The sequence below is a fragment of the Saccopteryx leptura genome, chromosome 13 (genome assembly GCF_036850995.1).
Source record: "Saccopteryx leptura isolate mSacLep1 chromosome 13, mSacLep1_pri_phased_curated, whole genome shotgun sequence".
Classification (NCBI taxonomy): domain Eukaryota; kingdom Metazoa; phylum Chordata; class Mammalia; order Chiroptera; family Emballonuridae; genus Saccopteryx; species Saccopteryx leptura.
In genome coordinates, this window is record NC_089515.1 from 56,779,925 (window position 1) to 56,805,807 (window position 25,883).

Here is a 25,883-nt window from a genome sequence, read left to right on the forward strand (position 1 = left end):
CCCGCTCGCCGGGCTCGGCCAGTGGTGGCCCGAGCGATCGATCGATTCCCCTACCACCACGGGGAGGGCTCAGTACAGTCGGGATGGCGGGGCGGCGGGGCGAGCAGTCGGGGTGCAGGGGAGGCTGCCCTGGGGACCGGGCCCTGCGGTGCGCGCAGCGCCCCCTATTCCGGGGCTCGGCCCCGAAGCCACGGGTGGCACCGGACCCAGAGACCACATTTTCTCTGTAAAGACGTCCCTGTGATTGCGTTTAACTTCAATGTTACAGGTGCACGATACCTAATTATAAAATATACTGCTCACAAAAATTAGAGGACATTTCAAAATGAATATGAAGCGATAAAGCAGCATTTGATTTTTTAAAATTAAACATGAGAAAAGCAAATGACAAGTCAAAGTTTGATTATGCAAATGAGATGAAAAATCAACTTTTATTTCATGGGTGAAAATGCACTGGACAAAAGGCTGAAAGTACTGGAGTGTCTGCACGTTCCCTGATCCCCTAATTTTTGTGAGCACTGTATAGCGATCATAAGAACACACTTCGACAAGTCATGTGACTGACCTTGAATCTGATGTGATAACCATGTGACATTTCTGGAAGGCAGGTATCCGAAATAGCAGACGTTGAGACCGCGGATAAGGGTGGATCACTGTAACAAGGCAGTGGTCACTTCGGGGTGTGTATCACTTTTGTTTTTAATATAGCTTAATTGTGAGGTTATGTAATTTATAACAATGGCTGTTTAACTGAAAAGTTATTTCAAGTGCGTCAGCGCTCAAGCCCTGAGACCGCTGCCTCCAGCATCCCCAACGATGACCGAGTCCCCGATCCTTTGTCGCTGCAGGCACGAGCCCGTGAACAAACCCAAGAGCAAAGGAGCACGCAGAGGGAACTCATCAACCAACACTCACTGCGTGCTCCTCGCCTTATGGACTGTCCTCGACGCTGAGGGGCAGTGAACAGAGGAATGGGTGTGGGAGACTCCCCCCGCCTTTGCAGAGAATATATTCTAGTGGAGGAAGAGAAATAAAGTAAATTAGGTGGTGAATTAAAAAATGAGCACCTGGAAGAGAAATACAGCCAGGAGCCTCATGGTGAGGGTGGGAAGGAAAGACCTCCCTGTGAAGGTAGCATCTGAGCAGACCTGGAGGTCAGTGGCTGAGAGGAAGAAAGAGCAGCAGGGAGCTTACCAGGAGTGGACCTGAGGCACAAGGTTGCCCAGCATCTCTGACACCAGGAAAGTTCTCTACCCCTGAAAGGTTTAAGTCTTTCCTCCACAGCGTACTATTAGGTTCTGAGAAAAAAAGGGTTTTCCCTGGATTGGGGAGGTTGAAAGCCACGACCACCTGACCAGGAGGAGGTACCTCCCTGTCTTCACCTTCTGTTGTGTTTAGATCACACCTGACTGGACGGTTCCGATGGCCCATGAAGCCTTTGTGCAGTGACGAGCTCACTTCCCACAGAGAAAGGTAGGTCACATGCATGAGAACCCCCTTGTCTTCTGCAAGGAGGGCAGGGCAGTGGGAGGAGAAAATTGAGACCCCACAGAGAGCCCTCTGCTATAGACACTGGCTTGGACAGGCTGGCGGGCTCCAGGCCCCGTACGCCTGTAGGCCAGCTCTGCTCACTGCGCTGGTGCCCAAGCTGGCATTCACAAGGGCCCCGTGTGGGAAGAGACTCCTCGCCAGCAGGTCCTGCTTCGTGCCCAGAAAGAGCAGGATGGGGCTGTCCCAAGGTGGTCTGGAGTCTGTGTCTTCACACTGTGAGGTTCTCAAGTGTCTGCCATCCACGCCAGAAAGGTTCTCAAAGACTTTATTTATGAAACAGAACGACAGACAGAATATGAATGTACACATCCACATTTACAACGTAGCCAAATAGATCACAGCTTTAACTTATGGACAGAAAGGTCTGGTCTTTTCTTCTTCTTCTCTGTCTTCTTCGCATCACTGATCTGCATTTTCACTTGATCTTGCAGTTTGGAGAAGAAGGCCTGAGACGACTTCAAGGCTTTGTCTTTGCCTTCATCCTGAAATTGAAAATAGCCCACACTCCTGTACAAAACGTGCCTGCACCTGAACTGACCCCATTCCTCCCAGAGGCACGTGAACGGATCCCCCCTCCTCCTCCCAGAGGCACGTGAACTGCCCCCCTCCTCCCAGAGGCACGTGAGCTGCCCCCCCTCCTCCCAGAGGCACATGAGCTGCCCCCCTCCTCCCAGAGGCACGTGAACGGATCCTCCTCCTCCCAGAGGCACGTGAACTGGCCCCCCTCCTCCCAGAGGCACGTGAACTGATCCCCCCCTCCCAGACAGTGAGCTGTCCCCCTCCTCCCAGAGGCACGTGAACTGATCCCCCCTCCTCCTCCCAGAGGCACGTGAGCTGCCCCCCCTCCTCCCAGAGGCACGTGAACTGCCCCTCCTCCTCCCAGAGGCACGTGAGCTGCCCCCCTCCTCCCAGAGGCACGTGAACTGATCCCCCCTCCTCCCAGAGGCACGTGAGCTCCCCCCCTCCTCCCAGAGGCACGTGAACTGATCCCCCCTCCTCCCAGAGGCACGTGAACTGATCCCCCTCCTCCCAGAGGCACGTGAACTGCCCCCCCTCCTCCCAGAGGCACGTGAACTGATCCCCCCTCCTCCCAGAGGCACATGAACTGATCCCCCCTCCTCCCAGAGGCACGTGAACTGCCCCACTCCTCCCAGAGGCCCTCTCCGGCCAACAGGACTGCTCTGCGGCCTCACCTTGAGCAGCGCGGCCCGACCCGTCCGGGCCAGCTGCTTCAGCGTCTCCGTGGCAGCGGCCCTGCTGAGCTGCCCTGCCTGGCCCACACCGGCCTTTTCGAGGAGTTTCCTCCGCTTTTCCTTCTCCTTCAGCTTCACGCGCTTCCTCTGTTTCCTCTTCCTCCGCTCGCGCTTCTTGTCTGTGGCTGTTTTCTCTGCACCGGATTTGATGTCTCCGGCTTTGTTTTTCTCCTGTTGGGAAGGAGCCCCCACACGCTGGTGAGGCCAACCCTGCAGGAGCTCCGGGGACGCCCGAGCCAGCCCCGCACCCAGCCCTGACCACTGATCACGGCACAGGCAGGGCCAGAATCTGTGTGGGTATATGTGCTGCCCGCCCCGCCGCGGGGCTGTCACCACGGGGGCCTAGAGGCTCTGGCTGGAGTGTGCGGCCGCACAGCAGGGGAGGGGAGAAGAGGGCCGAGCTGCTGGGCCCCTGGGAGTCAGACCCCGGTGGAATCCACACTGACCGTGCGGGCGAGCACGCTGTGCACAAGGCGAGCTGCCTACACGCCCCCGTTCTGACTGCACTGCTGAGACGCACAGATGGATGTGAGGGGAAGAGATGGTGTTGGAAGACTGCCCGAATGTCAGCATTACAGGCCATCTGTTGTCAAGTGGACCCTGCTAGTACTCAGGTGGGTCATCACTGGACACTGAGACGGGATATTCACCAGCAGCTTTTCACAGTAATCTACAGCAATTCTCATAATAATGCCTGACTACAGAAGTCTGGTGTTTGAATATGGAATGCTATTATAACATCGTTACTTTCATTACTGAAATCTGTTAGAAGAACCACAAAGGGAAGTGACATTAAGCGGAGGTCCAGCTTTAAAGGGTATTTTACGCTTCAGCCCTGGCTCCTGACCTTGACTTCCTCTGGTGCCAGGAGGGCCGCGTTGCTGACGCTCACGGGCGCCACCTCCTCCATGGTGATGGCCGGCAGGTTCGACACGACTTTCATCTCTGGAACGGGCTGGGAAAGAGAGAGTCAGCACATTTAGCAGGAAGTCAGACGCAGTCCTAACAGAAAGGATTTGAATTGCAAGCCTATTAATTTAAAATCTAACACAAAAAATACCTCGGAGAGGTCATGTGAGACGTAAGCTGTGTGGTCAGAGAAAGCCTTGAGCTGACAGGACGACAGCTGTGTTGCGGCCTCACTTACGTCACCTGAGTACGTCAGGGTCTTCTCTGTCTCATACTACGCCAGGGCACCAGTTCCTACACTGTCGTGCGTGTGACATTTGTGCTGTATTCACACGCCAGACCTTTCATCTGCCACTAAACCATTTCCCTCCCATGACTGTGAATGTTCTCAATCTCTTCTACTGGTGAACAGAACCTGTTAAGTTCCTAAATATCACCTGGCCCTTGGTTACGAGTGTGTGTGTGTGTGTGTGTGTGTGTGTGTGTGTGTGAGCTCACTATCAAAAAACAGGTGGAAGAAGATGCAGGAAAGAGCTCACTGAGACAACAGTCACTGTGGACGACGTGATACATGTTCCAGCGACTAACAACAGACTTTTACAGACAGAAACCACAAGAGCTCAGAAACGGCCGAGATCGCATCTGCTGCACCACACCCGGGATGTGCGTTACCGGCTTGGGGATGAAGTAGAAGTTCGAGAGGGCATCCAGCTTCAAGAAGAGCGAGTCCATCAGCTTCTGAATTTCCATGTGCTCGGGGTTTTCTTCCTCTTCTTTTTTTTGCTTAGAAAGTAAATTTGACACCGTCAGACTAATGGCTTAAAATACAGCACAGGACAACACATGCAAAGCCAGGGAGGGTCCCCTGTTTCCCATCCCCACAGCTTTCGTTCTAAAGACATGCTCCGCAACGGCGCCGGCACCCCCAAACGAGAAACACGGGGTGTGCGAGGCGCGATGGCACCATCGCATCCAGTTCTTCAGTCTCCCGGTGGCGTGGAGAGCACCGTGTGCTCTCGCTAACTGGCACTGATTTACAGATCTGGGATCTGAAAGTGCTTCTGCAGAATTAAGGTGTTATCCCGCCCCAAGTACACACTGCCCACATTCCTATTAAGTCAGGTATAAAAGAATAATTCACAGTTATGACATTGGGGATAGAACATTTTTTTGAAACAGGACTTTGTCCTATTGAACCAAAAGTTTAAGAACCTAAGTAAAAAAGAAGAAAAACTCAAAAACACCCACCAGAATGCATCTACAGATAATCCTACAGAACACATCATCACTCCTATAGCAGGAATGAGAAATGACTTAAAAATTGCTGCACTAGTATAATTGCAGAAAGTTAGGAACAGCGGTCATGTATCAGCCCCTCCCCTCGGTGGGGACGCTGCAGCCCCGTTCGGAGCGCGCTGCCTCACGCTTAGACGGGAGCGGGAGCCCGCGTTCTGTGTCCTGTGAACTCCGGCCGCAGTAGCACTGGTTCTGACTCCCTCCTCCAGTGACCGGGCTCTGGTTTCTGGCTCCCACCTGGTGGAGTCGGATGTACTCCTGCTCATAGATCTCAGCCAGGCTCAGCTTGCTCTTCTCGTGGTCCAGCGTCAGCCGCTTCTTGTACTCGTACGCGTCCTCCTTCGGCTTCTCCTTCCGGACAACGTCGTCCCAGGCCTGAAATTTAAAGGGCAGGTGGAGCAGAAGCTCACGAAACCTGTCACTCCTTCCCAGGTGCAGGGAAGAACCTGCCTCTGAGACGTCCACTGTCACAGCGAGGAGGTGACCATCAACCCCGAAGCGACACTCAAGCCACAGGGAGTAAGTAGCACGAAAACAGAGGGGGTCACTCGAGGGTCCTCTTGTGTTTTTGTGTTGTGTGAGTCTTTCTCTTGTCACCAATTTTTTTTTTTTAGAGAGAGTCAGAGAGAGGGATAGATAGGGACAGACAGACAAGAATGGAGAGAGATGAGAAGCATCAATCATTAGTTTTTCATTGTGACACCTTAGTTGTTCATTGATTGCTTTCTCACATGTGCCTTGACTGTGGGGCTACAGCAGACCGAGTAACCCCTTGCTTGAGCCAGTGACCTTGGGTCCAAGCTGGTGAGCTTTTTGCTCAAACCAGATGAGCCCACACTCAAGCTGGCGACCTCAGGGTCTTGAACCTGGGTCCTCCGCATCCCAGTCCGATGCTCTATCCACTGCGCCACTGCCTGGTCAGGCCTGTTACCAATGTTAACTCCCTACTTCCCCGGCACGGCTTACTTAAAAGTCGAGATCCAAGTCTGTCTTCTCTCATTTCAAATCTAAAGAGCCGCCACGTGCGATGCCCATTCTTTGGACCCTCCTATTTTAACCGAGCATGACACGCGTTCCGCAGTCTCCTGTCACGTCACACACAAGTTCTAGTCTCAGTGTGAAGAGGATCGGTCTTTAAACAAAAGCCCTTTGCTAGGTTGTCAGCATTTCAAGAAAACCAGACCCTTTCTTTGTGGCACCAGATACTGTGCCTGGCCCAGGAGTCCTGGGTGTGACATCGAGTCAGACAACAGCCACCGCGCCACCACCCGGCACCAGCTTCCTCCCACGCTGGCCTGCAGGCGAGTGGGGCACAGGGACACTGGCTGCGCCTGCCCCGTCCCCTCTGGCACAGCACCTGTGTGTCCAGGGCACCAGTGAAAATAGCGCCTCACCCAACAAAAGGTGAGGTGGCCTTTAGTGTAGGCTTGTCGTTTGTAGTGGACAACTGACGTACACTTTCGTGACAACAGTGTTACTCCCACACCCAAAATACTCTCGTGTTCTCTCTACAGAAATTCCAGTATATTTTAAATGACGTTAGTTTTGTTCTCACTGACCTGATCTCTGATCCTCTGCTTGATGATGTCCTCCAGTTGAAGGGTGGTTTCCTCGGTGATCACAGGTGCTAGAGGCAACAAAGCACGTCCTCGTTAGGTAGATGGGAGCCGGGCCCGCAGTTCCCAGGGTCCCCTCGGACCGGCAGCACCAGTGCCTGGGCACGTGCAGAAGATGGGGATTCTCGGGCCCACCACACTCCTGAATCAGAGTGGGGTGCCTCCCTCCAGTGTGAGACCCACAAAACCAGTGTATAAGGGAGTCAGTGCTGACCCCTTTAACCCATGCCCCCGGGGTATTAGAAAGTCTGACGGGTGATCAGGGCTTCTGGCTGGAGCTCACGGTTTAGTCAGCAGACAGTGCTGACAGGCACTGTGAACAGATGGCTAGCAGAGACCTGAGACAGACAGCATGTTGATACTATGTGTCAGTGATCCTTGGGTGGGCTCACGGGATCATGCTGACCGAGGAGACTGTCCTGGTGCTGGGAAGTGCCATGTGACAGTGCCTCGGAGTGAGGTGTCACATGGCTGTGGGAAGGAAAGTACACACACAGAGCAGATGTGGCTAACAGGGGCACCCAGCTGAAGGGCCTAGGCCCTGCACTGTTGTCCAGCTCTGAACGAGAACTACGGGAAGCCCGGTGCACGCACCCATGCGGACGGCGTGGTCGAAGTGCAGGGTCTCCTCCAGCAGGCTGTTCTCTGGCCGCTTCTGCGCTGTGACCTCCCCCTGGAGCTGCCACGGCTTTTTCTCCAGCAACTCTTTCTCTAAAGACGCAATTTTCTCATTCATCTGAGAGAGAGACACAGAGAGACTTATCACACACGTGGGAAACAGAATTAGACGCAGAGAGTGAAGTGAAAGCAATATACTAATCACAAAAATTAGGGGATGTTTCCAAATACATATGAAGTGATAAAAAAAGCATTTGATTTTTTTTTTTACAGAGACAGAAAGAGTCAGAGAGAGGGATAGACAAGGACAGACAGACAGAAACGAAGAGAGATGAGATGCATCAATCATCAGTTTTTCATTGCGACACCTTAGTTGTTCATTGATTGCTTTCTCATTATGTGCCTTGACCGCAGGCCTTCAGCAGACCGAGTAACCCCTTGCTGGAGCCAGCGACCTAGGGTCCAAGCTGGTGAACTCTGCTCAAACCAGATGAGCCCACTCTCAACCTGGCGACCTCGGGGTCTCGAACCTGGGTCCTCTGCATCCCAGTCCGATGCTCTATCTACTGTACCACCGCCTGGTCAGGCTAACTTTTTTTTTTTAAGCAGGAAAATCAACAAAGCAAACAAGTCAAAAAAAGTTGTTCAGCCTGACCTGTGGTGGCGCAGTGGATAAAGTGTCGACCTGGAAACACTGAGGTCACCAGTTCGAAACCTTGGGCTTGCCTGGTCAAGGCACATGGGAGTTGATGCTTCCTGCTCCTCCTTTCTGTCTGTCTGTCTCTCTAAAATGAATAAATAAAAAATATTTTTTTAAAAAAAGTTCAGTTATGCAAATGAGATGCAACACCAACTTTTATTTCATGGGTGAAAATGCACCACCATACACAAAGCTGAAAGTACTGGAGTGTCTGCACATCCCCTGATCCCCTCATTTTTGTGAGCAGTATATTTTTAAAAGTGGGAAAGAAATGGGCCATTCCTTGCGCTTTTTTGGTGTTCCTGCCCCTTTTATTATGCCAGAGAGACGTCCTAGTCCTGTCACCTGTGGCAGGGGACGGGGAAGCTGCAGAGGACCTCTGCCCACTGACCGGAAATGCCAAGTGTGTGACACAACTACACCCTCATAAACATGGGGGTGTATTTCCAGGCTCTACTAGCCAAGGGACCGATCTCTTCACTGGCCACGGACGACTGTAGCTATTACGGTATTCCGAGGTTAAGAGAGGTTCATTAGAAGGTCGGTCTCTGGTGGAGCCCAACACTCGGAGTCCACACCCCAGTCCAGCCCGTCTCTGAATGTCTGAAGGACAAGGTCTAAAACGACTACACAGAGTACAGAGCACTAGCCTTTTCAGCTACAAGACTGAATTCTCTTTCTCCCTAATGGCTTTTCAGTTCACCTGCCTTGTTTTCCCAGTGTTAGCTGCAAGTGTAGAAGCCTTCGCTTCGGTTTTTAAAACTCATTTCCTTTCAGACTTGCACTGGCTAATGCTGCTCTGGGAATGTAAATACCAGTGGTAATAGTGTTATCTTTTCTTTATTTTGACGTATTTGGAGGTGACCCTATAGTTTCTTCCCCCTTAACCTGTTACAATGAAGACTTAAATGAGCATTTCTAATCCTGACTCGAGAGCGAGCCCCCGGGGAGTGGTGGCACTGTCCTTTCCTGGGCTCCTCTGGATTTCTGCGTCACTGTTCATCAGAGAGACTCTGCCTGTGCGTCTTAATGTTCCCTTCGTCAGGTCTGGGTAGTCGTGCTCTGATAACTTCACAGGAAACACGTTGGGGAGCTTTTCTCTTCTTATGTGGGAACTGATTAAACAGCCCTCGATTGCCTGTTACTTAAAGGTTAGGACGCGCAGCACCGACCGTTACAAACGAGCTGCTGCGAGCTGCCCAGAGCAAGGAGACCTGTGGTTGGCTCAAGGATAACTGAGCATTCACCATGAAAAACAAATCAGTCAGCAGTCTGCAGGGTCCACAGGCACGTTATGCATAGTAACAAGTTCCTGCAGTTCCTACTTATTACCTTTTCCTGTCTTATTTCAAAAGAGGATTTAACTTCTGTGGAATCTCTCTGTACATTTAAGGAATTGGCATCCTCAGTCTCCTCATCCTCTGGCAAGGCGAACGTCACCCTTTTCGAGGTTTCTTTATATTGCTTATTGTCTTCAGTTTCTTCAAGGTCATTCTCCTCATCCCTGTAACACCAGAAAACTTACAAAAGGAGAAACACCACTTTTCATTAGGAAAAACAAAACAAACAAAAAGAAACTTTCTGGTAGTTAAAACTTTTCTCCTTTCTACCCAGTGCAACTAAATATTCAGAACTTAAAAAGTCATTTCTGAGCCCTGGCCGGTTGGCTCAGTGGTAGAGCATTGGCCTGGTGTGTGGAAGTCCTGGGTTTGATTCCCAGCCAGGCACACAGTACAAGCACTCATCTGCTTCTCCACCCCTCCCCCTCTCCTTTCTCCCTATCTCTCTCTTCCCCTCCTGCAGCCAAGGCTCATGGGAGCAAAGTTGGTCCGGGCACTGAGGATGGCTCCATGGCCTCTGCCTAAGGCATTAGAATGGCTCTGGTTGCAACAGAGCAATGCCCCAGATGGGCAGAGCATCACCCCCTGGTGGGCATGCCGGGTGAATCCTGGTTGGGCGCATGCAGGAGTCTGTCTCTCTGCCTCTCTCCCCACTTCTCACTTCAGAAAAACACACACACAAAAAAAAAACCCCACAAAAAACTAAGAAGAAGAAAAAAAGACATTTCAGTTATTAAGAAACAAGCCAGGGGTTTTGGTGAAATAGAGCAAAGAGTGTCCAACACAAAGAAAACAAATTACTCGTCCACCTATAACACAAGGTTATCTCACACAACTAACAGGTACTTTTATTGGCATAAAAAAAACAAACCAAAGCTGCTTGTAATAAAGGTCTGTCTACCACTGCACTAGGCACTCTCAAACGCCCTTTGAAGCTGACTTTCTTAGGGCTCTCTTGTGACTGTGTGATCTTGGAGACTTTGAATTTCTTAGGACAAACAGGCCTGACAACTGAGTATCCCTATGACTGGGCAGCTATGGCCTACATGTAAAGGATCATTCAAAACACTCACATTTCCGAAATGCTTCCTTCTCCTTCCTCAGCATTTTCTTCCTCTTCTTTGGCAATTCCTTCCTCTTCCTCATCTGAACCCAGTTCTCCACCATGAGCACCTGCTATATCTTCATCACTTTCAACCGGGTCAAAATAATCTTTGTATTTCAGGTTTCTGGAACTTTTACCTGACTGAAACCAAAGACTTTAAATTTTTTTCATTAAGGATAGAAAAAGGAATTAAATCATGCTTATTGCGTGCACTGAAGTATCATATATTCGGAAAACTGGCCAACTAATAACACTACTGTAAAACCCTAAGGACACCTGGACTGTAACACACTGAAAGTATAGATTCTTTTTTTGTATTTTTCCGAAGTGAGAAGCGAGGAGGCAGTCAGACAGACTCCTGCATGCGCCCAACCGGGATCCACCCGGCACGCCCACTAGTGGGCGATGCTCTGCCCATCTGGGGCGTTGCTCTGTTGCGACCAGAGCCATTCTAGCACCTGAGGCAGAGGCCATGGAGCCATCCTCAGCGCCCGGGCCAACTTTGCTCCAATGGAGCCGTGGCTGCGGGAGGGGAAGAGAGAGACAGAGAGGAAGGAGAGGGGGAGGGGTGGAGAAGCAGATGGGCGCTTCTCCTGTGTGCCCTGGCCGGGAATCGAACCCGGGACTCCCGCACGCCAGGCCGACACTCTACTGCTGAACCAACCGGTCAGGGCCTGAAAGTATGGATGCTTTATAACATATTTGATAGAGCAGAGCATCCCTATTTCTGAATCTTCTAACTACAATTATTTCCAAAGTATCCCTGCCTAAATAAAGGATACAAATGCCTTCCTTTCACGAGGGTCTCTAGAGCTTGGTGAAAACACACATTTGAGGGAAAGTTCTGAGTAACTAAGGTGTGTGACTGTGGTCCTTTGCTTCAAGTATTCTGTGAGGAGCACTCCTTCCCCTCCTCTCCCAAAACTTTACCTTAAGTTTCTGACTTCCAAACAGCCCTCCCTCATCTGCGTCAGAACCAACATCTTCAAACAGAGCCACCTCCTCCTCCTCCTCCTCCTCAGCAGCGTCTTTCCGTTCCTCTTCCTTTTCCATGTTTTCTAAAAAGGTCTCCATTTCGGCAAGTTTGAAGAACCGGTCATCCACAATGGACTTTTCTCTGGGTTTCTTGGGCATTCTGTTCTGCACTTTGCTCTGCTGTTCCAGTTTGCCGATATCAAAGTCAAGGTCAGAATCCTCGTCACTGAAAACTGGGCTTTCCCTCAGGTCAGCTCTGCTCGAGGGTTCGGCCGTCCCCTCCCCCTCGAGGTCATCACCACTCAGGTCTGCTGCATCCTCCTCCTCCGCACCTTGTTCTGGGTCTGCCTGGCCGTTGGCCTCCATCTTCGAGCCACCCTGTTCAGACTCCTGGTCTTCACCTTCACCCTCCGGAAGAAGGCTGATGTCTTCATCCGCAATGGTTTCACTCATGGCGTTCTCAAAGTACCGTAATGCCGGCTCATTCTGCAATTCCAGTTGTTGCCAAATCTGCTCATCATCAAAACGGTCTATCACCAGTTTCTGTAAAGGACTCCCATGGACACTGCCATTCTCCAGTGCTTTACTAAAGTCGTAAAGTATTTTTGTTAAGGAAGTGAAGTTTGATGCCAATTTATCTTGAACCCTATTAAGGGAGCAGGGGAGGAAATTAGTTAAATGAGATTTATAATTACAGGTAACAATTTCACAGCACTCTGAAATTAAAAAAAGACCAACTCTTGTGCAAAATCAAATATGACTGACATGTCCATTTTAAGTATAGATTCTGGTCCCCAAGAATGAACAGTCTTGCTGATGAGCCACCTTGATATATGTCACCAAGCATCTGAGTCTGCTGGAGGGTTTCAGGCAGGGAATCTGTTACAGATCAGTTTGCCTACAGCTACAGCGTAAATACCAACCTCACACTCTCAACTCCACTATGTTCTGTGCCACCCCATGCACGCAGCCAGCCCAAGGTCAACAGAGACAACCTCCCGGACCGAGGCTGTGACATCTGAAGTGAGAGCCACACACAGGGAGACAGTCCCACAAAAATCTGGAAACATGCATTCTAGGTAGAAGAAACTGCAAGAATAAATTTCGCAAGGCCCTGGCCTGTTGGCTCAGTGGTAGAGCGTCAGCCTGGCGTGCAGGAGTCCGGGGTTCGATTCCTGGTCAGGGCACACAGGAGAAGCGCCCATCTGCTTCTCCACCCCTCCCCCTCTCCTTCCTCTCTGTCTCTCTCTTCCCCTCCCGCAGCCAGGGCTCCATTGGAGCAAAGTTGGCCCAGGTGCTGAGGATGGCTCCATGACCTCTACCTCGGGCGCTAGAGTGGCTCTGGTTGCAACAGAGGGACGCCCCAGATGGGCAGAGCATGCCGGGTGGATCCCGGTCGGGCACATGCAGGAGTCTGTTGGACTGCCTCCCCATTTCCAATTTCAGAAAAATAAAAATTAAAAAATTAAAAAAAAAATTTCTCAAGATGGAGCTGAGCTTGGTGAGTCGGAGGAACAGGAAGGCCAGCGTGGCTGGAGGGTGGTGAAGGAAGCAGAAGTAAGCTTAGGGAGGCAGGTGGGAGCCCGAACCAGCAAGGCTCAGGGTTAAGAGCTTGCTGTTTTCAGTGTGAAGAGAAGCCATCCCAAGGCTGTTAAGCAGCAGAGCAACATGATATAATCTTTGGAGAAAAAGGAATAAAAAGCGGGTGATAAGGAGGTTGATGCAGCCTTCTAGGCAAAGGATGAGCAAGAACTGTGCTAAGACCAGTGGATATGCTGAGCAGTGGAATTTAGAATGCGGGCTGGAGTTAGGACGGACGGGATTTGCTCAAGAACAAGACGCAGAATTGAGGAAAAGGAAAACAAAAGTAGTAGCAGCTCGGTTATATGTCTGAATGACTGGGAGGGCAGAGGGGCTATTTACCAAAAGAGATAAGGCTGGCGGGGGAACATGAGGGAAGAACTGGGGGGGGCAGAGCACAGAGGGAGTCAACAGAACCGACAGTTCAGTGGGAGCCTGTTTAATCTGAGATGTGGCGAGTGCACGGCTGTAGCTGCTGGGAGCCTGGAGCTGAAGGAGGAGGCGGGGTGTGAGACACAAACCTGAGAACCACACTCTCGCAGGTCATGAGTCCTTCGACAAAATATACACAAAGCGCTTAACGCTGGGAAGAGGGATGACAGACAGCCCCGATTATCCAGACGCTCGGCCCTGGGGGTGGCCAGACGACAAGCGACAAGTTCACGCTGTCAATCAAGTACGAGGACGCGCCGGCCAGAACTGGGTACTTTGGAAAATACGAGGCAGGAAATACCCGGGGTAGCAGGTGCGTTGAGACTCAATGGAGACCCGCACTGTGCAGCCTTTTAAAAACGTGTTTAAAGTTCTGATAGGCTAAGAGGGCGTACCCGATCTGCAATTTTTGGGGAAAAAAGAGATCCACGCTTCCCTTTCCATTCCCCCTACTCCATCCAGGGCTCTGCAGCCCGCGCCACGACAGACGTGGACGGAACCTCGTGCCCGGGCCCCGCGCACTCACGTGAGAAAGCTCTCCGGCCGGCCCGTGGCTTTCCCCACCTCGTCCAGACAGCGCTGCAGGGTCCGGCGACGCCACACCCGCGGTGCCATGGCCGTCCACGACCCGGCTTCTCAGCGCCGCATGCCCAGGAACAGGGGCGCCCGGAAATGCGTCACCAGAACGCGCCGCGCGCAACCGGCGGCGGCGAGGCAAAGGTTCCGCGGCGCACAGTTCCGGCCCCAGCCGCAGCCAATGGCAGCGCGAGAATCTCCCCGGCGCTTCCGCAGCGAACGGGGCGGGGAGCGGAAGTTCTCCAGACGTTCTGTTTTGTATTCCTGAGGGGCCCACAGTGGGTGACGCGCCCTCCTTTTGTGTCGGCTTCGGATGCATTAGGTTGCACGTTGTATTGTAGAGAAGAGCGGGCCCGCCCCCAGCTTCCGCCACTCACCACGCCCCCTCGCTTCGTAGGCCCCGCCTCCGGTCACGTTGTCACGCCCCTCGGCCGCGTCCTCGCGCCATCTGACGCACGGCGGCGTCGAGCCCGTCGGCCCCCAAGATGTCGCGCGTGCTGAGGGCCGCGGTGGCGAGCGCGGGAGGTGAATACCCGGCGCCGTCGGGGCTCGCCGGGGCCGCGGGAGGCGGGAGAGGCAGAGCGCCCGGACCCCCACGCTCTGCGTGCGGAGTGCGCTCCCAGCCGCCGCCCCACCTTGCGGCGGGTGGCCGGTGTCCTCCTGGGGCGCCCCGGTCAGCGCGAGGGAACACCCTGTCCTCGCTCCGGGCGTCTCCCGGCCCTGGACGGGGTGCGGGTGGCGCTGCCGTTGCCCGCGAGGCCTCCGGGAGGCGAGGGGAGCTGTCCGCGGGGCCGGGAGACAGGGACACGGGGACCAGCAGCAGGGCACGTCCTGCCGGACACGCCGCTGACCTCCGGGCGCTCGTGGGGGGCGGCTGTGTACGGAGGCGCGCGCTCCACCTGCTCTCGTCCAGACGGGCGGGAAAGGGACAAGCAGGCGCCCCTTTTCCGTCCCTTAAACAAAAGGTCGCATGGGATGAGCGGTGACACTGTCGCAGGCTTCCCGACCCCCCAACCCCGGCCCCTCCGCTCTGGCTTCCCAGCCTTCTTGGAGGGCAGCGGTCTCCCTCCAAGCGTGTCACATCCCCTACTCGGAAGGGAGCCCAGGTGGCGTGTCCCTGCGTCCCTCCCCAACGTGTGTGACTGGCCCTTGAGCTCAGAGCCTTCGGGACGGGTGCGAAGGGGTGACCCCGCGATAACATCAGATTTCTCTCCTAGAAAGCGCTCCATGCCACCCGTGTCACCGAAGTCCCCTGTCATGCCGAGCCGGTTCTTGACTGGTCCCTGTAGGCTTTCTTGCGCATCAGCCATGGCGAGTCCATTATCCGTGTAGATAGGTGATGGGTGTACACGAAAAAATACTCCAGGCAGTCCCTGGGTTACCAGCAAGATAAGTTCTGCAGAGCTAGATTCAGCGACATAGGTGCTGTAAGTTTGAAAATGTTCGTGTATAGCCACAGAAAGGTAAAAATTAGTATGTGAAACATCTAAGTTGTATTTAATAGGGTAGATAGATGGACTTGTTCCAACTTACATACAAGTTACAGATAAGAACAAAGCTACGGAACCTATCTTGTTGGTAACCTGGGACTGCTGGTATAGATAAGCTGTACCTGGGCCAGGCACAGCTTGTTAGAATGCATCTCCTATTAACTAGTGATACTCAAGTTGTGCGAACAGCACGCCCTCCCAGACCCCCCTGCCTCTGCTTTGGTAAACTACAGGTCAGTGTCCGCGTACCGTTGCAGGTAGCCCTTTGCAAAAAAAAAAAACACCCAAAAAGTCATTTTATTATCTCTCAGAAAGTCATCTCTTAGCAAGTAGTTATTGCTCATAGGACGTACACTAAAGATACCAAAACTTGAGGCTCAGAGAAGGGTAAAGCATGTCAGAGGAATGACAAAACTAAACACAATGGTTTAACATTACCTTGGATATCAGACAGACCTGGGCATGAGGCCCAGCTTTGCCACCTAGTGTGACCTTGAAGAAAATGACTCGGTTGGGCTTGTTCTCCCTGTCTCTAAACGAGAAAAAGAATACTCTCAGGCTGTCAGAGTTACTGTGGGAAATGTTGCATAACTAACCGAGGAAGTAACCAATGGATCTGCACAGGAAAGAGGAGGTCAGGTCAGTGAGATGTTAATGCTCAGAGGTTCTGTCCACGGATTCTGGGTCCCAGCAGCAGGGAGAATGCCTTCCGACTGAGGCACATCTGGATTGCAGACGATAACCTGTTTCTAGGTTTTTGAAGGCAGAGTTGTTAGAAGTGTAGTTTCCACTTGACTTTGATATTCGAAGGCATTCCTAGGTTAAAATAATTGTCATGAGCAGTGTGAGTGAGTTAGGTAACTCATTTTAACTTGGAAATATTGTAAGTTGGCATTGCATTACTCTAAAGCTCATTGACCATATCCATGGTTTTTAATACAAATATATTCTGTATTGAGCTTTTGTTGCAAATTGCACATGTAGCAGGGATGCAGGGAAGGAAGGTATGAGCAGGTGGACCGGTGATTTTGCTGGTTGGCAACGTTTTTTTACATTCACTATCTCCATGCCCTTGAGATAGTGTCTTGGTCTTCATAGGTAACCCTGCATGCCACTCAACTAGCAAGCAAGCGTTGTATGCCATTAACAGTAAGAATGGCTGATTCACTGCACCCATTAGACATGTCGGGCACTGTATTATATTTTTTTATATCAAATACCTAACTCTTAACACACTAGCAAGGTAGAGATTTAGTGGCAAGTACCAGGGTTTTAAATAAAAGACAATAGAATAACTATATATTAGACAGCACAGCTAGAGAAGACTAGGTATTTTTATGAACTGGACTTTCAGGTGTACATTTATATATGTGTGTCCTGCATTGGAGTATACCAGAAGGACCACACAGTGAGGTCACATAAGAGGGCTGTGTCAAGCTATGATCACAAGGACCTTGAGCTATTTCGGTAGTGATACAGGCCGAGGCAGAGCAGAAGACCACGTCAGGCTGAACGTTTGCCTTCTGACCTCTGGTGCCTCAGGTCTGTCTCTGTGGCGCAGAGCACCAGGCACTGGTCAGTCCCTGCGGGGTACTCGAAACAAATGCCCATTGCATTTCGGATCGGAGTCTCCAAGCCCTGCGGGAACACGCTTGACCTCCACAGGAAACAGACCACGAGAGCAGCTTCAGGAGCAGGTGTCAGTCCTTCAGGGCCAGCAGGTCTCTCCCAGCGGCCAGCACAGGACAGGTCACCTCTGCACACCCCTCTGTGCCACAGTAGTAAGAACCCCGTCCCCTCCCCTGTTACTGAGGACAGATGGAACAGTGGGGGTGGCCCACTGCTCACGCGGTAAGCAGAGACAAAGGAGCATTCATTGAGCCTGAAAGAGGAAGAGCTATTCCCAGCACGAGGGGGTGGGTCTGGCCCAGGCTGGATGGGCTCTTTTTCTCAGCGAGGATGTGGGGGGGGGGGGGTGAACAACTGCGTGCATGAGGCTGCCTCTCCCAACAAGCTTTGTGGCCCCCAATAAAATCAAATAGTGTCACTTGAATGTCCTCATTATCAAGAATTTCAGTCAATGCCTGACCAGGCGGTGGTGCAGTAGATAGAGCTTCGGACTGGGATGTGGAGGTCCCAGGTTCGAGACCCCAAGGTCGTCAGCTTGAGTGCGAGCTCATCTGGTTTGAGCAAGGCTCACCAGCTTGAGCCCAAGGCTTGAGCAAGGGGTTACTCGGTCTGCTGAAGGCCCGCGGTCAAGGCACATATGAGAAAGCAATCAATGAACAACTAAAGGAACCGCAACAAAGAATTGATGTTTCTCATCTCTCTCCCTTCCTGTCTGTCTGTCTCTATCTGCCCCTCTCTGACTCTGTCTCTCCCACAAGAAAAAAAAAAGAATTTCAGTCAAGGGGGATTTTATGTTCGCCAAAGCTCTGTGATACTAGGTACTGCTTTAAAGTGTTCTGCCTCAAGAGCTAAAAAGCTGCTATTTAAAGGGTATTCTTCCATTTGCCATTTCATACTTTTGTATCCAGTGATGTAACTTTACAAGATCGTATTTAGACCTTGTATAATGTTCGTTCTGGGGAGAACGTGGCTTCAAGTCCAGTATTTAGGGACAGGGTAACCCTGGTGCACAGGGGACACAGCGCACAACCCTTCGGGGTCTCAATGAAGAAGAGTTCCTCACATCTAGAAGCAGTTTGGCTTCTAATCCTTCACAGTTATAAGAAACAATTTTTTAAAATCTGGACTCTTTGGGTGAAATTCTCATTAGTCCAAGCACCCTCTTGATCTTTGCTTCTTTGTCTTCCAACAGTGAGCTATTTTGTCTTAGTTGATCATCCTTCAAACAAAATGCACATTAAAGATGGTCATGGCTTTTAACGACCGTGTCTCAGGCTGGTTCTAGGCAGGGAAGTGAACTGCTGGCTCTTGTCAGTAGGTGTGCTGGTTCACCATCACACTCAAACGCACCCTGTGTGACCTGCAGAAAATAGCAAGTGACTCAGTTACACCCGCCATCTTTACGTGTTACCAGTAAACATAAACTTGTGAAAAATGCCATGCTGTGTTCTGAATCTAAATAGCTCGTTCATCTCAAAAGAAGGATATCAATGACTCATTATCTGTGTCTTGTTCAGGTCTCTTTTCCAGACTCCCAGCTCTAGTTCCCACACCAAGAGCCTTTTCCACCTCATGGTGCTCACACCAGGCGGCCGGCGCCGTGTGGAACCTGGGGAGACTGAATCACGTGGCTGTCGCCGTGCCAGACTTGGACAAGGCCAGGGCGTTCTATCGGGACGTGCTGGGGGGCCAGGTGAGCGAGGTGGCCCCCCTCCCCGAGCACGGCGTGTCCGTCGTGTTTGTCGACCTGGGAAACACCAAGGTGGAGCTGCTTCACCCTTTGGGAGACGACAGCCCGATTGCGGGGTTTCTGCAGAAAAACAGAGCCGGCGGCATGCACCACATCTGCATTGAGGTATTTCATCTCTCCCGGTGCCTGGGGCGGGAACATTTCTCCCTCTCAAAGTGTCTGTTGGTCTCGGAGACGCCAGTGTCCCTGCCGTCGGAAACTCTACAGAGTTCTCCAAGGGGAATGGCACTGCTGGTCCTACTCAGAGTCTCTTTTCCTCTAGAAATAGTAATAGTGTGTAGCTTACTGAACCGGGATTCAGCAGCCACTATAAAAGGCACCAAAGTTATCCCAAACAGATTTGAGTTTTCACTACAGTATTGATTGATCACATTTGACCTCCAATATGATAGGAATGCGACTGCTTTTGCTGTCACAAAGCGATTAGAAGCAGCAGCTGAAAGAGGCTGGATAAAGTAAGACGCTCAGTGTCCGTGCTAAGTTTTCATGTAATTGTGTTCTATCCCGAGCATCCTGGTGACTTGTCTCGTCAAGCAGCACAGGTTTTTTGTTTTGTTTTGTTTCTTTTCAGAGACAGAGAGAAGGATAGACAGGGACAGACAGACAGGAACGGAGAGAGATGAGAAGCATCAATCATCAGTTTTTCTTTGCGACACCTTAGTTGTTCATTGATTGCTTTCTCATATGTGCCTTGACCGTGGGGCTACAGCAGACCGAGTAACCCCTTGCTCGAGCCAGCGACCTTGGGTCCAAGCTGGTGAGCTTTTGCTCAAACCAGATGAGCCCGTTCAAGCTGGCGACTTCGGGGTCTCGATCCTGGGTCTTTGGCATCCCAGTCCGACGCTCTATCCACTGCGCCATCGCCTGGTCAGGCAAACAGCACATTTTTAATGACTGATATTTCAAGGTCTCCTCGGTGGCACCTGGTCACAGTTCCTGAAGGAAACGTGGAGGGTCAGGCAGGGACTCTCTCGTGAGGGCCTTTATCTTTAGAAGCTCGTGTTCAGGCAACTGTGTAAACTCTTCTGTTAGACGGACCGGCCCTGTGAACAGTTAGGCCTGGTCCCTAGTCCAGAAGAGTGGGGTGTGGACCACAGGAGCTGGCCTAGTGCCCATGGCAGATGTCTTCGAGAGCCTGCGGCGGGTGCTCTGCTGGGCGCTTGGTTCCGCTGTGAGGTCGGGGTGGGGGGGGCACTGTGTGAACGGGCGGTCTCAGCGCTCTGCCCTGAGTGTGAGCAGTCACTCGGTAGCACGGGGAAGGGGGAGGAGGTGGGAAGACACCAGCCAGGGGCTCCGCAGCTGGGCAGGAGGGGGCGTTCCTTCCGGTGGAGGGGAAGGCTGTGGAGGGCACCGAGGGACTGGTGGCACCCTTGGGTCCTCTGGCGGCACAGGGCTCCCTTGCGTGCTGTGTCCTCTAACCCCCACGCTGTTCCGCAAGGCACCGTCCTCCCCCTTGGCGGGGGAAGCAGACCTGGTGTAGCCAGCCCACAGTCACGTGAGTGGTGAGCGGCAGGGCTGGGGTCCAACCCAGAGCTGTCTTGGTCCCAGGCCCGCCCGCTTCGCCGTGCAGACCGCCAGCACTGTGTGAGGCAGCCAACCATAGCAGTCAAGCGAGAGGGCTGCTCGGGGCCCATGTGCCACCTTCATCCCCTTCTTAGGGGCCAATTCTTGCTCCAGGTCTTCACCGCGGTGGCCTTGGGAGTTGGTCTCAGACCCCCCCAGGACAACAGGCGGGGTCCCCTGCTTTGAAGCTTCTGTTCCCTGCCCCGCTGTGCTGTGTCCGACAGCAGAGCCCGGCCTGCAAAGGAAGCCAGTGTGAGTGAGAAGTTCAGTTGAGTCAAGAGCACGTTTGAGTTGAGAGCCCAGGAACGCAGCAGGGATCTGGACGCAGAGATTAGAGGGAGCTGGAGACAGTCTCGGACAGGATGAGGGGCGGCGGTGCCCACATTCGGGCTACGCTCCCCACCATAGTCCTTGCTCTTTGTGAAGACCAGGGGCCCAGCGAGGCAGACAGGCCTGAGCGAGCGGCCCAGGCTGGCGGCAGCCCTGCTGTCCACACCACAACGCGGGGCTGCTCCCGGCACCACCGTGACCACCGGGGAGGAGCCAGGGCAAGGCCTCTACGGAGGTGGAGGCGATCTGGAACTCACACAGCAACCCCTGCTTTCTGGCCCAGGCTGACTGGTGATGCCACCGTGACTGCCTCCCGGCGTCTGCAGGCCTCTCCCCGAGGAGACACTCTCGGTACCAGATAGAACCAGCCAGGCTTCTCCCAAGTAACTTACCCAGACAGCAGGGTCGTCCCGTGAGTGCCTGAAGGGCACTGAAAACGTTTGCTTATTCAACAAATTTGTGTTGAGTTGTAAAAATATTAACATGCTTCCCTGCTGGTTGGTAAACAGCTGCTGTTTTAATTCCTGAGTAACGCCTCCTTTCAGAAGGACCCTTCCCTGGGGCCCCTCAGAACACCCCCCACACGGCTGCTGAAGGTGACGCTTGGCACAGCTCGGTCTCCCGCGACTGCTCCTGCTTGGGGTCCCTGCTCTCCCATCCGGCCGGTGTGTGTGTGTGTGTGTGTGTGAGAGAGAGAGAGAGAGAGAGAGAGAGAGACCTGGCACAGCTGGGCGGCGGGCAGGGTGGTGGAGGGAGACAGGTGGGTTGGAGACTGCTCTGCTAAAGGGGGGAGAGATGGTGGAGGAGGGGGCTGTGACTTGGGGGAGACACACAATATCGTGTGCAGATGTGCTGTAGAACTGTGCGCCTGAAAACTGTACCATTTTATTAACCAGTGCCACCCCGATAAATTTAATTCAAAAAAATAGAAGTGCGTTTCTGAGGAGGAGCAGTGCAGGGGTAGGGGCTGCACTGCCGAGGGAGGAAGCCACGGGCCCCAGGGCCCCAGGGTCAGCGAAGGGCCCTGCAGACACACAGGACGTCAGCTCATCTGCGTGCGACCCTCCCTGGCCTGGCTGGCCGGGGAAGCACGCGGCACGGACGTTATTTCCAAAACGAGGTAGGAAAGGTGTAAGGAAATGCAGCCGTTGTCCAGTGTTATGTTCTAGGTAGTCAGGTAACAGATGACTTGTTCCTCATTTATGCTTTTGTGTGTCTTTTTTTTTTTTTTGGTATTTTTTCTGAAGTTGGAAACGGGGAGAGACAGTCAGACTCCAGCATGTCCCCGACTGGGATCCACCCGGCTCGCCTACCAGGGGGCGACGCTCTGCCCACCAGGGGGCGATGCTCTGCCCCTCCGGGGCGTCGCTCTGCCGAGACCAGAGCCACTCTAGCGCCTGAGTCAGAGGCCAAGGAGCCATTCCCAGCGCCCGGGCCATCTTTGCTCCAATGGAGCCTTGGCTGCGGGAGGGGAAGAGAGAGACAGAGAGGAAGGAGGGGGGGGGTGGAGAAGCAGATGGGCGCTTCTCCTGTGTGCCCTGGCCGGGAATCGAACCCGGGACTTCTGCACGCCAGGCCGACGCTCTACCACTGAGCCAACCGGCCAGGGCCGCTTTTGTGCGTCTTATGGCTGTTTTTCTCATAAGTCCCTTAGGAAGGAAGATGGTGCAACTTGCAGGTAAAAGGCCAGGGAGGCAGCTCGTTTCCTGCCTGCCGGGAAATGGCTGCTCTTCCAACAGGAAGGGAGGAAATGCCACTTAAAAAAAAAATCCATCCTCTTTCTGGCATTACCATCAGCCCTCAGGAATGGCTGGCCTCCCTCCACGGGGTCTGCATGTCACCGGCTCCCAGATGTGGGGGTGTCATGTGATGATGACATTTCCGCAGAGCAGCACAGTGGGCAGCTGGATGAGGTTTTAAATTTCCTATGTTGTTCGCAGAAGGAAAACTTGTATGCGTCTATCTGCTGCCACCTCGTCTTATAAAAGAAAGGGCGTTTGGTTACCAGGGAAAAGGAAGGAAGAAGCAGGAATGTTAAGATTTGGAAGGACATGTCAGGAGTCCAGTCATTAGCCTCTGGAGAGGAAGATGATTTCCGTCGTAGCTGAGGGAGTGCTTAACTTGGTCTGTGTGTTTAAATTTTCATACACTGTATAATTTAAGAATTATTTTCAAGTGGGAAGACTGGGTTTAGGCTAATGATGGGGGAATGGAAAAAGAGGTCAAGTTCAATAGGTTGAAAATCACCATGTCGAGGTACAAAGAGGTCACTATCAGCAGGAGCTCTACTGCTCCGAGAAGGATGAGAACAGGCGGCTATTTCACACAGCACGAGTGACCATGCTCACCGTCCGTCAGGGCTCGGATAGAGCCCTCAGCGTTTACAGTACAAGGAACCCTATCAGGAGCACACGAGTGGAATGCACGTTGTTTGAAGAAATCATAGTTCATTTACAGTGACGTGTAGGGTCCTCACCGGGTTTTTGACCAGTTTTAGAATCCAGTGTATGTATGATCCTCGGCTCTGTGAGAATAAGATTCTGTAAATGTGCGCATTTGTTAAATGTATGTACTGGGTCCATAGGTGTTGTTAGTCTCTGCTTGTAAAATGAACATGTTTGGAGTGCTATTAGATGAGTAAACGCCAGGTGGTCTGTGACCATTGCGGAAGGTGGCCCTTCGTGCCGTGCTCTGCTCGTCCACCTGGTGGTTCTTAGTCTGAGAGGATGGTCTTTCTGATAGAGAAGTCATTTCTCCACAAGTACCGGGAGTCACGTGTGCTCTTGTCCCCAGACGGCCATGAATATGGAGAAAATAGAAGTGATTTAGAGGAGAGTTGCAGAATTATATGTGTTTGGACTTTTTTAGACTGGAAGAAAACATTTTGGTGAGAGTTCACTAGTGATGTTTGTGTGTGTGAAGTAGATAGTTTGGCAGGCAGAGAGGTTTGGGGGCCAGGGGCACGTGTAGGGGCTGAGGACCTGCTGTGACCTGCACTGAGAGCTTCTGCGTTCTCTCGTTTTAGCCCCGTGCCCGTCTGTGTGGGGGGCTCTTCCTCCTACTGCAAGTGAGGGGCCCAGGGCTCTCGGGGCAAAGTGGTTTGTGCCGTGTCACCAGTAGTGCCGATTTGTGCCATGTCACCAGTAGTGCCAGTAGAAGGAAATGTTACGAAACAGCACGTGTCATTTACGCTTTGAGGAGAGATGTCTACAGGTGCTGAAAGTTTTTAGCTTCATAGCTGCTCACCTAGGACCATTTTAGCAGCTTCTCTTCCTTCTTAGTTCTGTGGTGGTTTGAGACACTTCTGCCTCAGGCCGAGGAGGCCGAGCCCAGCCTGAGCTCATGAAGCTTCTCCTGGGTCGGGAGGCGCTGTGGTTTGGTGTTTTGATGTGTTCTTATTTATGTCCTTCTCTCAAGGTGGACAACATAGATGCTGCCGTGATGAACTTGAAGGGAAAAAAGGTCCGTTGTCTCAGTGAAAAGCCCACGACAGGGGCCCACGGGAAACCCGTGGTTTTCCTCCACCCCAAAGACTGCGGCGGCGTTCTCGTGGAGCTGGAGCAGGCGTGACTGCGGTCTGCCGGCGCGGAGTCTGCTGACCGGGAACGCCTTGTCGGGACGATGCCTGTGGCCTTGAGTCCCACACACCTCCTGTCGCTTCACTCAGTGTCACAGGAAAAGAGTCAAAGAGTTATGTGTATGTGTGGGTCTGTGTGTGTTGTATACACAGATACACAACACACATAAATATTTGTTAATGACTTTGGGCCTTTTCCTGATTTAAAGAAAATCTTAATTCCTAATTACCTAGGGGGTATTATTAAAATGATATCAGGAGAAATAAATTATTCCTGTTCTAAAATGGGATCATTGAGTACAAGGGGTTAGCTGTGTGAGAGGGTGTGCGTGTGTGTGCATGTGCACACATGCTGCGTGTCCTGTGTGTGTGACTGAGGTGGGAAGGACTCACAATGGAGTGACCGTCTTGGAATCTTTGTTCTAGAACAAGTCATGCCTCACAGATTCCTCGGGGCAGCTAAGTACGGAGGTACGAGAGGGATGTTTTGTGGGAAGGTGGGTGCATGATCTGTTGGATGCATAGATAGCTGTGTTTTTTTTAAATCGGTAGACACTGAGAGGGCAGTGAATTTGTAGAGTTAACTGTTAGTCAGGGGCTGGAACAAAACGGGCCCTAAAGGAATACAGGAAGCGAAGAGAACCTGTTGCTAAGAAGCGAATGGTCCAGTGGGGAACACTCACCACTCCACAGTCAGGTGAGCACTGACAGAGCAGGGCGACTGAGCTGAAAAGACCAGGAGAAGGGGGGAATGTAGCTCTCGGGCTGAGAGGCAGGTCCATGGTCCCGGCTCAGACTTCCAGTGTACTAGAAACAAGTGAGCGAATTTCAAGAACCAGGGCCAGATGGACGCGTAGAATGCAAGGCATACAGAGAGCGACGAGCACCTTACGTTCACGGTGACTGGGTGTCGTATGAGTGAGCAGGCGCATGCACATGGCACTCGTCAGGGAAGATGGGGCAACATTTAGTCGTTTAGAAGTTAAAAGCAAAACTCACGCCTGACCTGTGGTGGCGCAGTGGGTAAAGCGTCAACCTAGAAACGCTGAGGTTGCCGGTTCAAAACCCTGGGCTTGCTTGGTCAAGGCACATATGGGAGTTGATGCTTCCTGCTCCTCCCCCTTCTCTCTCTATCTCTCTCCCCTCTCTATAATGAATAAATAAAATCTTAAAAAAAAAATTTAAAAAAAATTAAAAAATAAGCAAAACTCACAACATGGTCTGTGGTTCTCAGTGTACGCAGAGGTGACGGTTAAGACAGCAACACCAAAGCAGGGAATAAGGGGTTTGTGTGGTGGGTGCGTGTCTGCATCCCACCTGAGGAGCTTAGTGTTGGTTCTGATGGGCTGCGGTAGACCGCGGGTGTGTGATGTGATCCCAGAGGAACCGCGGAACGTAGTACACGAAGAGACACCCTCAGAAACAGATAATAAGTAAACATGGAATACAAAGACTGTCCAAGTAACCTGCCTGGAGACAGAAGGGGAATGGGATAAACGACAATAAAAACAGACCTACACCATAACAGGATCAGTCATTACATGAGCTGTGAGCAGTCTGCACACACCAAGTAGAGGACTGATCGGGAGAAT

At 52.2% G+C, this 25,883-nt stretch overlaps 2 protein-coding genes and 1 long non-coding RNA gene across 3 annotated transcripts; 2 read left to right on the forward strand and 1 right to left on the reverse strand.

The window, feature by feature from the left end:
• The first annotated feature begins 93 nt into the window (after positions 1–93).
• LOC136384404 (uncharacterized) lies at positions 94–2,115 on the forward strand. Its single transcript, XR_010747602.1, has 3 exons — positions 94–268; positions 1,399–1,473; positions 1,983–2,115. It is a non-coding gene; the product is annotated as an uncharacterized lncRNA (long non-coding RNA).
• MPHOSPH10 (M-phase phosphoprotein 10) lies at positions 1,799–14,239 on the reverse strand. Its single transcript, XM_066354547.1, has 11 exons — positions 13,903–14,239; positions 11,319–12,009; positions 10,357–10,529; positions 9,276–9,447; positions 7,220–7,361; positions 6,569–6,636; positions 5,247–5,384; positions 4,386–4,496; positions 3,652–3,759; positions 2,745–2,975; positions 1,799–2,033 (listed from the first exon to the last, which is right to left on the reverse strand). Exons 1-11 carry the CDS (start codon positions 13,989–13,991, stop codon positions 1,887–1,889), a joined length of 2,070 nt encoding a protein of 689 aa, XP_066210644.1. The 5' UTR covers positions 13,992–14,239; the 3' UTR covers positions 1,799–1,886.
• Positions 14,240–14,325: 86 nt separating this feature from the next.
• Positions 14,326–25,501, forward strand: MCEE (methylmalonyl-CoA epimerase). The gene is made up of 3 exons (XM_066354548.1): positions 14,326–14,477; positions 18,589–18,926; positions 24,132–25,501. Exons 1-3 carry the CDS (start codon positions 14,438–14,440, stop codon positions 24,282–24,284), a joined length of 531 nt encoding a protein of 176 aa, XP_066210645.1. The 5' UTR covers positions 14,326–14,437; the 3' UTR covers positions 24,285–25,501.
• The last annotated feature ends 382 nt before the right edge of the window (positions 25,502–25,883 follow it).

What these genes read in the sequence shown, in the direction of transcription:
- MPHOSPH10 (XM_066354547.1), bottom strand. Translation starts at nt 13,991, where the DNA reads ATGGCACCGCGGGTGTGGCGTCGCCGGACCCTGCAGCGCTGTCTGGAC. An exon ending in TTGGAAGTCAGAAACTTAAG is followed by an intron (nt 10,530 to 11,318) that starts GTAAAGTTTTGG and finishes CTTTGGTTTCAG; the next exon opens with TCAGGTAAAAGTTCCAGAAA. An exon ending in GTCGGGCCGCGCTGCTCAAG is followed by an intron (nt 2,034 to 2,744) that starts GTGAGGCCGCAG and finishes TTTCAATTTCAG; the next exon opens with GATGAAGGCAAAGACAAAGC.
- MCEE (XM_066354548.1), top strand. Translation starts at nt 14,438, where the DNA reads ATGTCGCGCGTGCTGAGGGCCGCGGTGGCGAGCGCGGGAG. An exon ending in CGCGGTGGCGAGCGCGGGAG is followed by an intron (nt 14,478 to 18,588) that starts GTGAATACCCGG and finishes TGTCTTGTTCAG; the next exon opens with GTCTCTTTTCCAGACTCCCA. An exon ending in TGCACCACATCTGCATTGAG is followed by an intron (nt 18,927 to 24,131) that starts GTATTTCATCTC and finishes CCTTCTCTCAAG; the next exon opens with GTGGACAACATAGATGCTGC.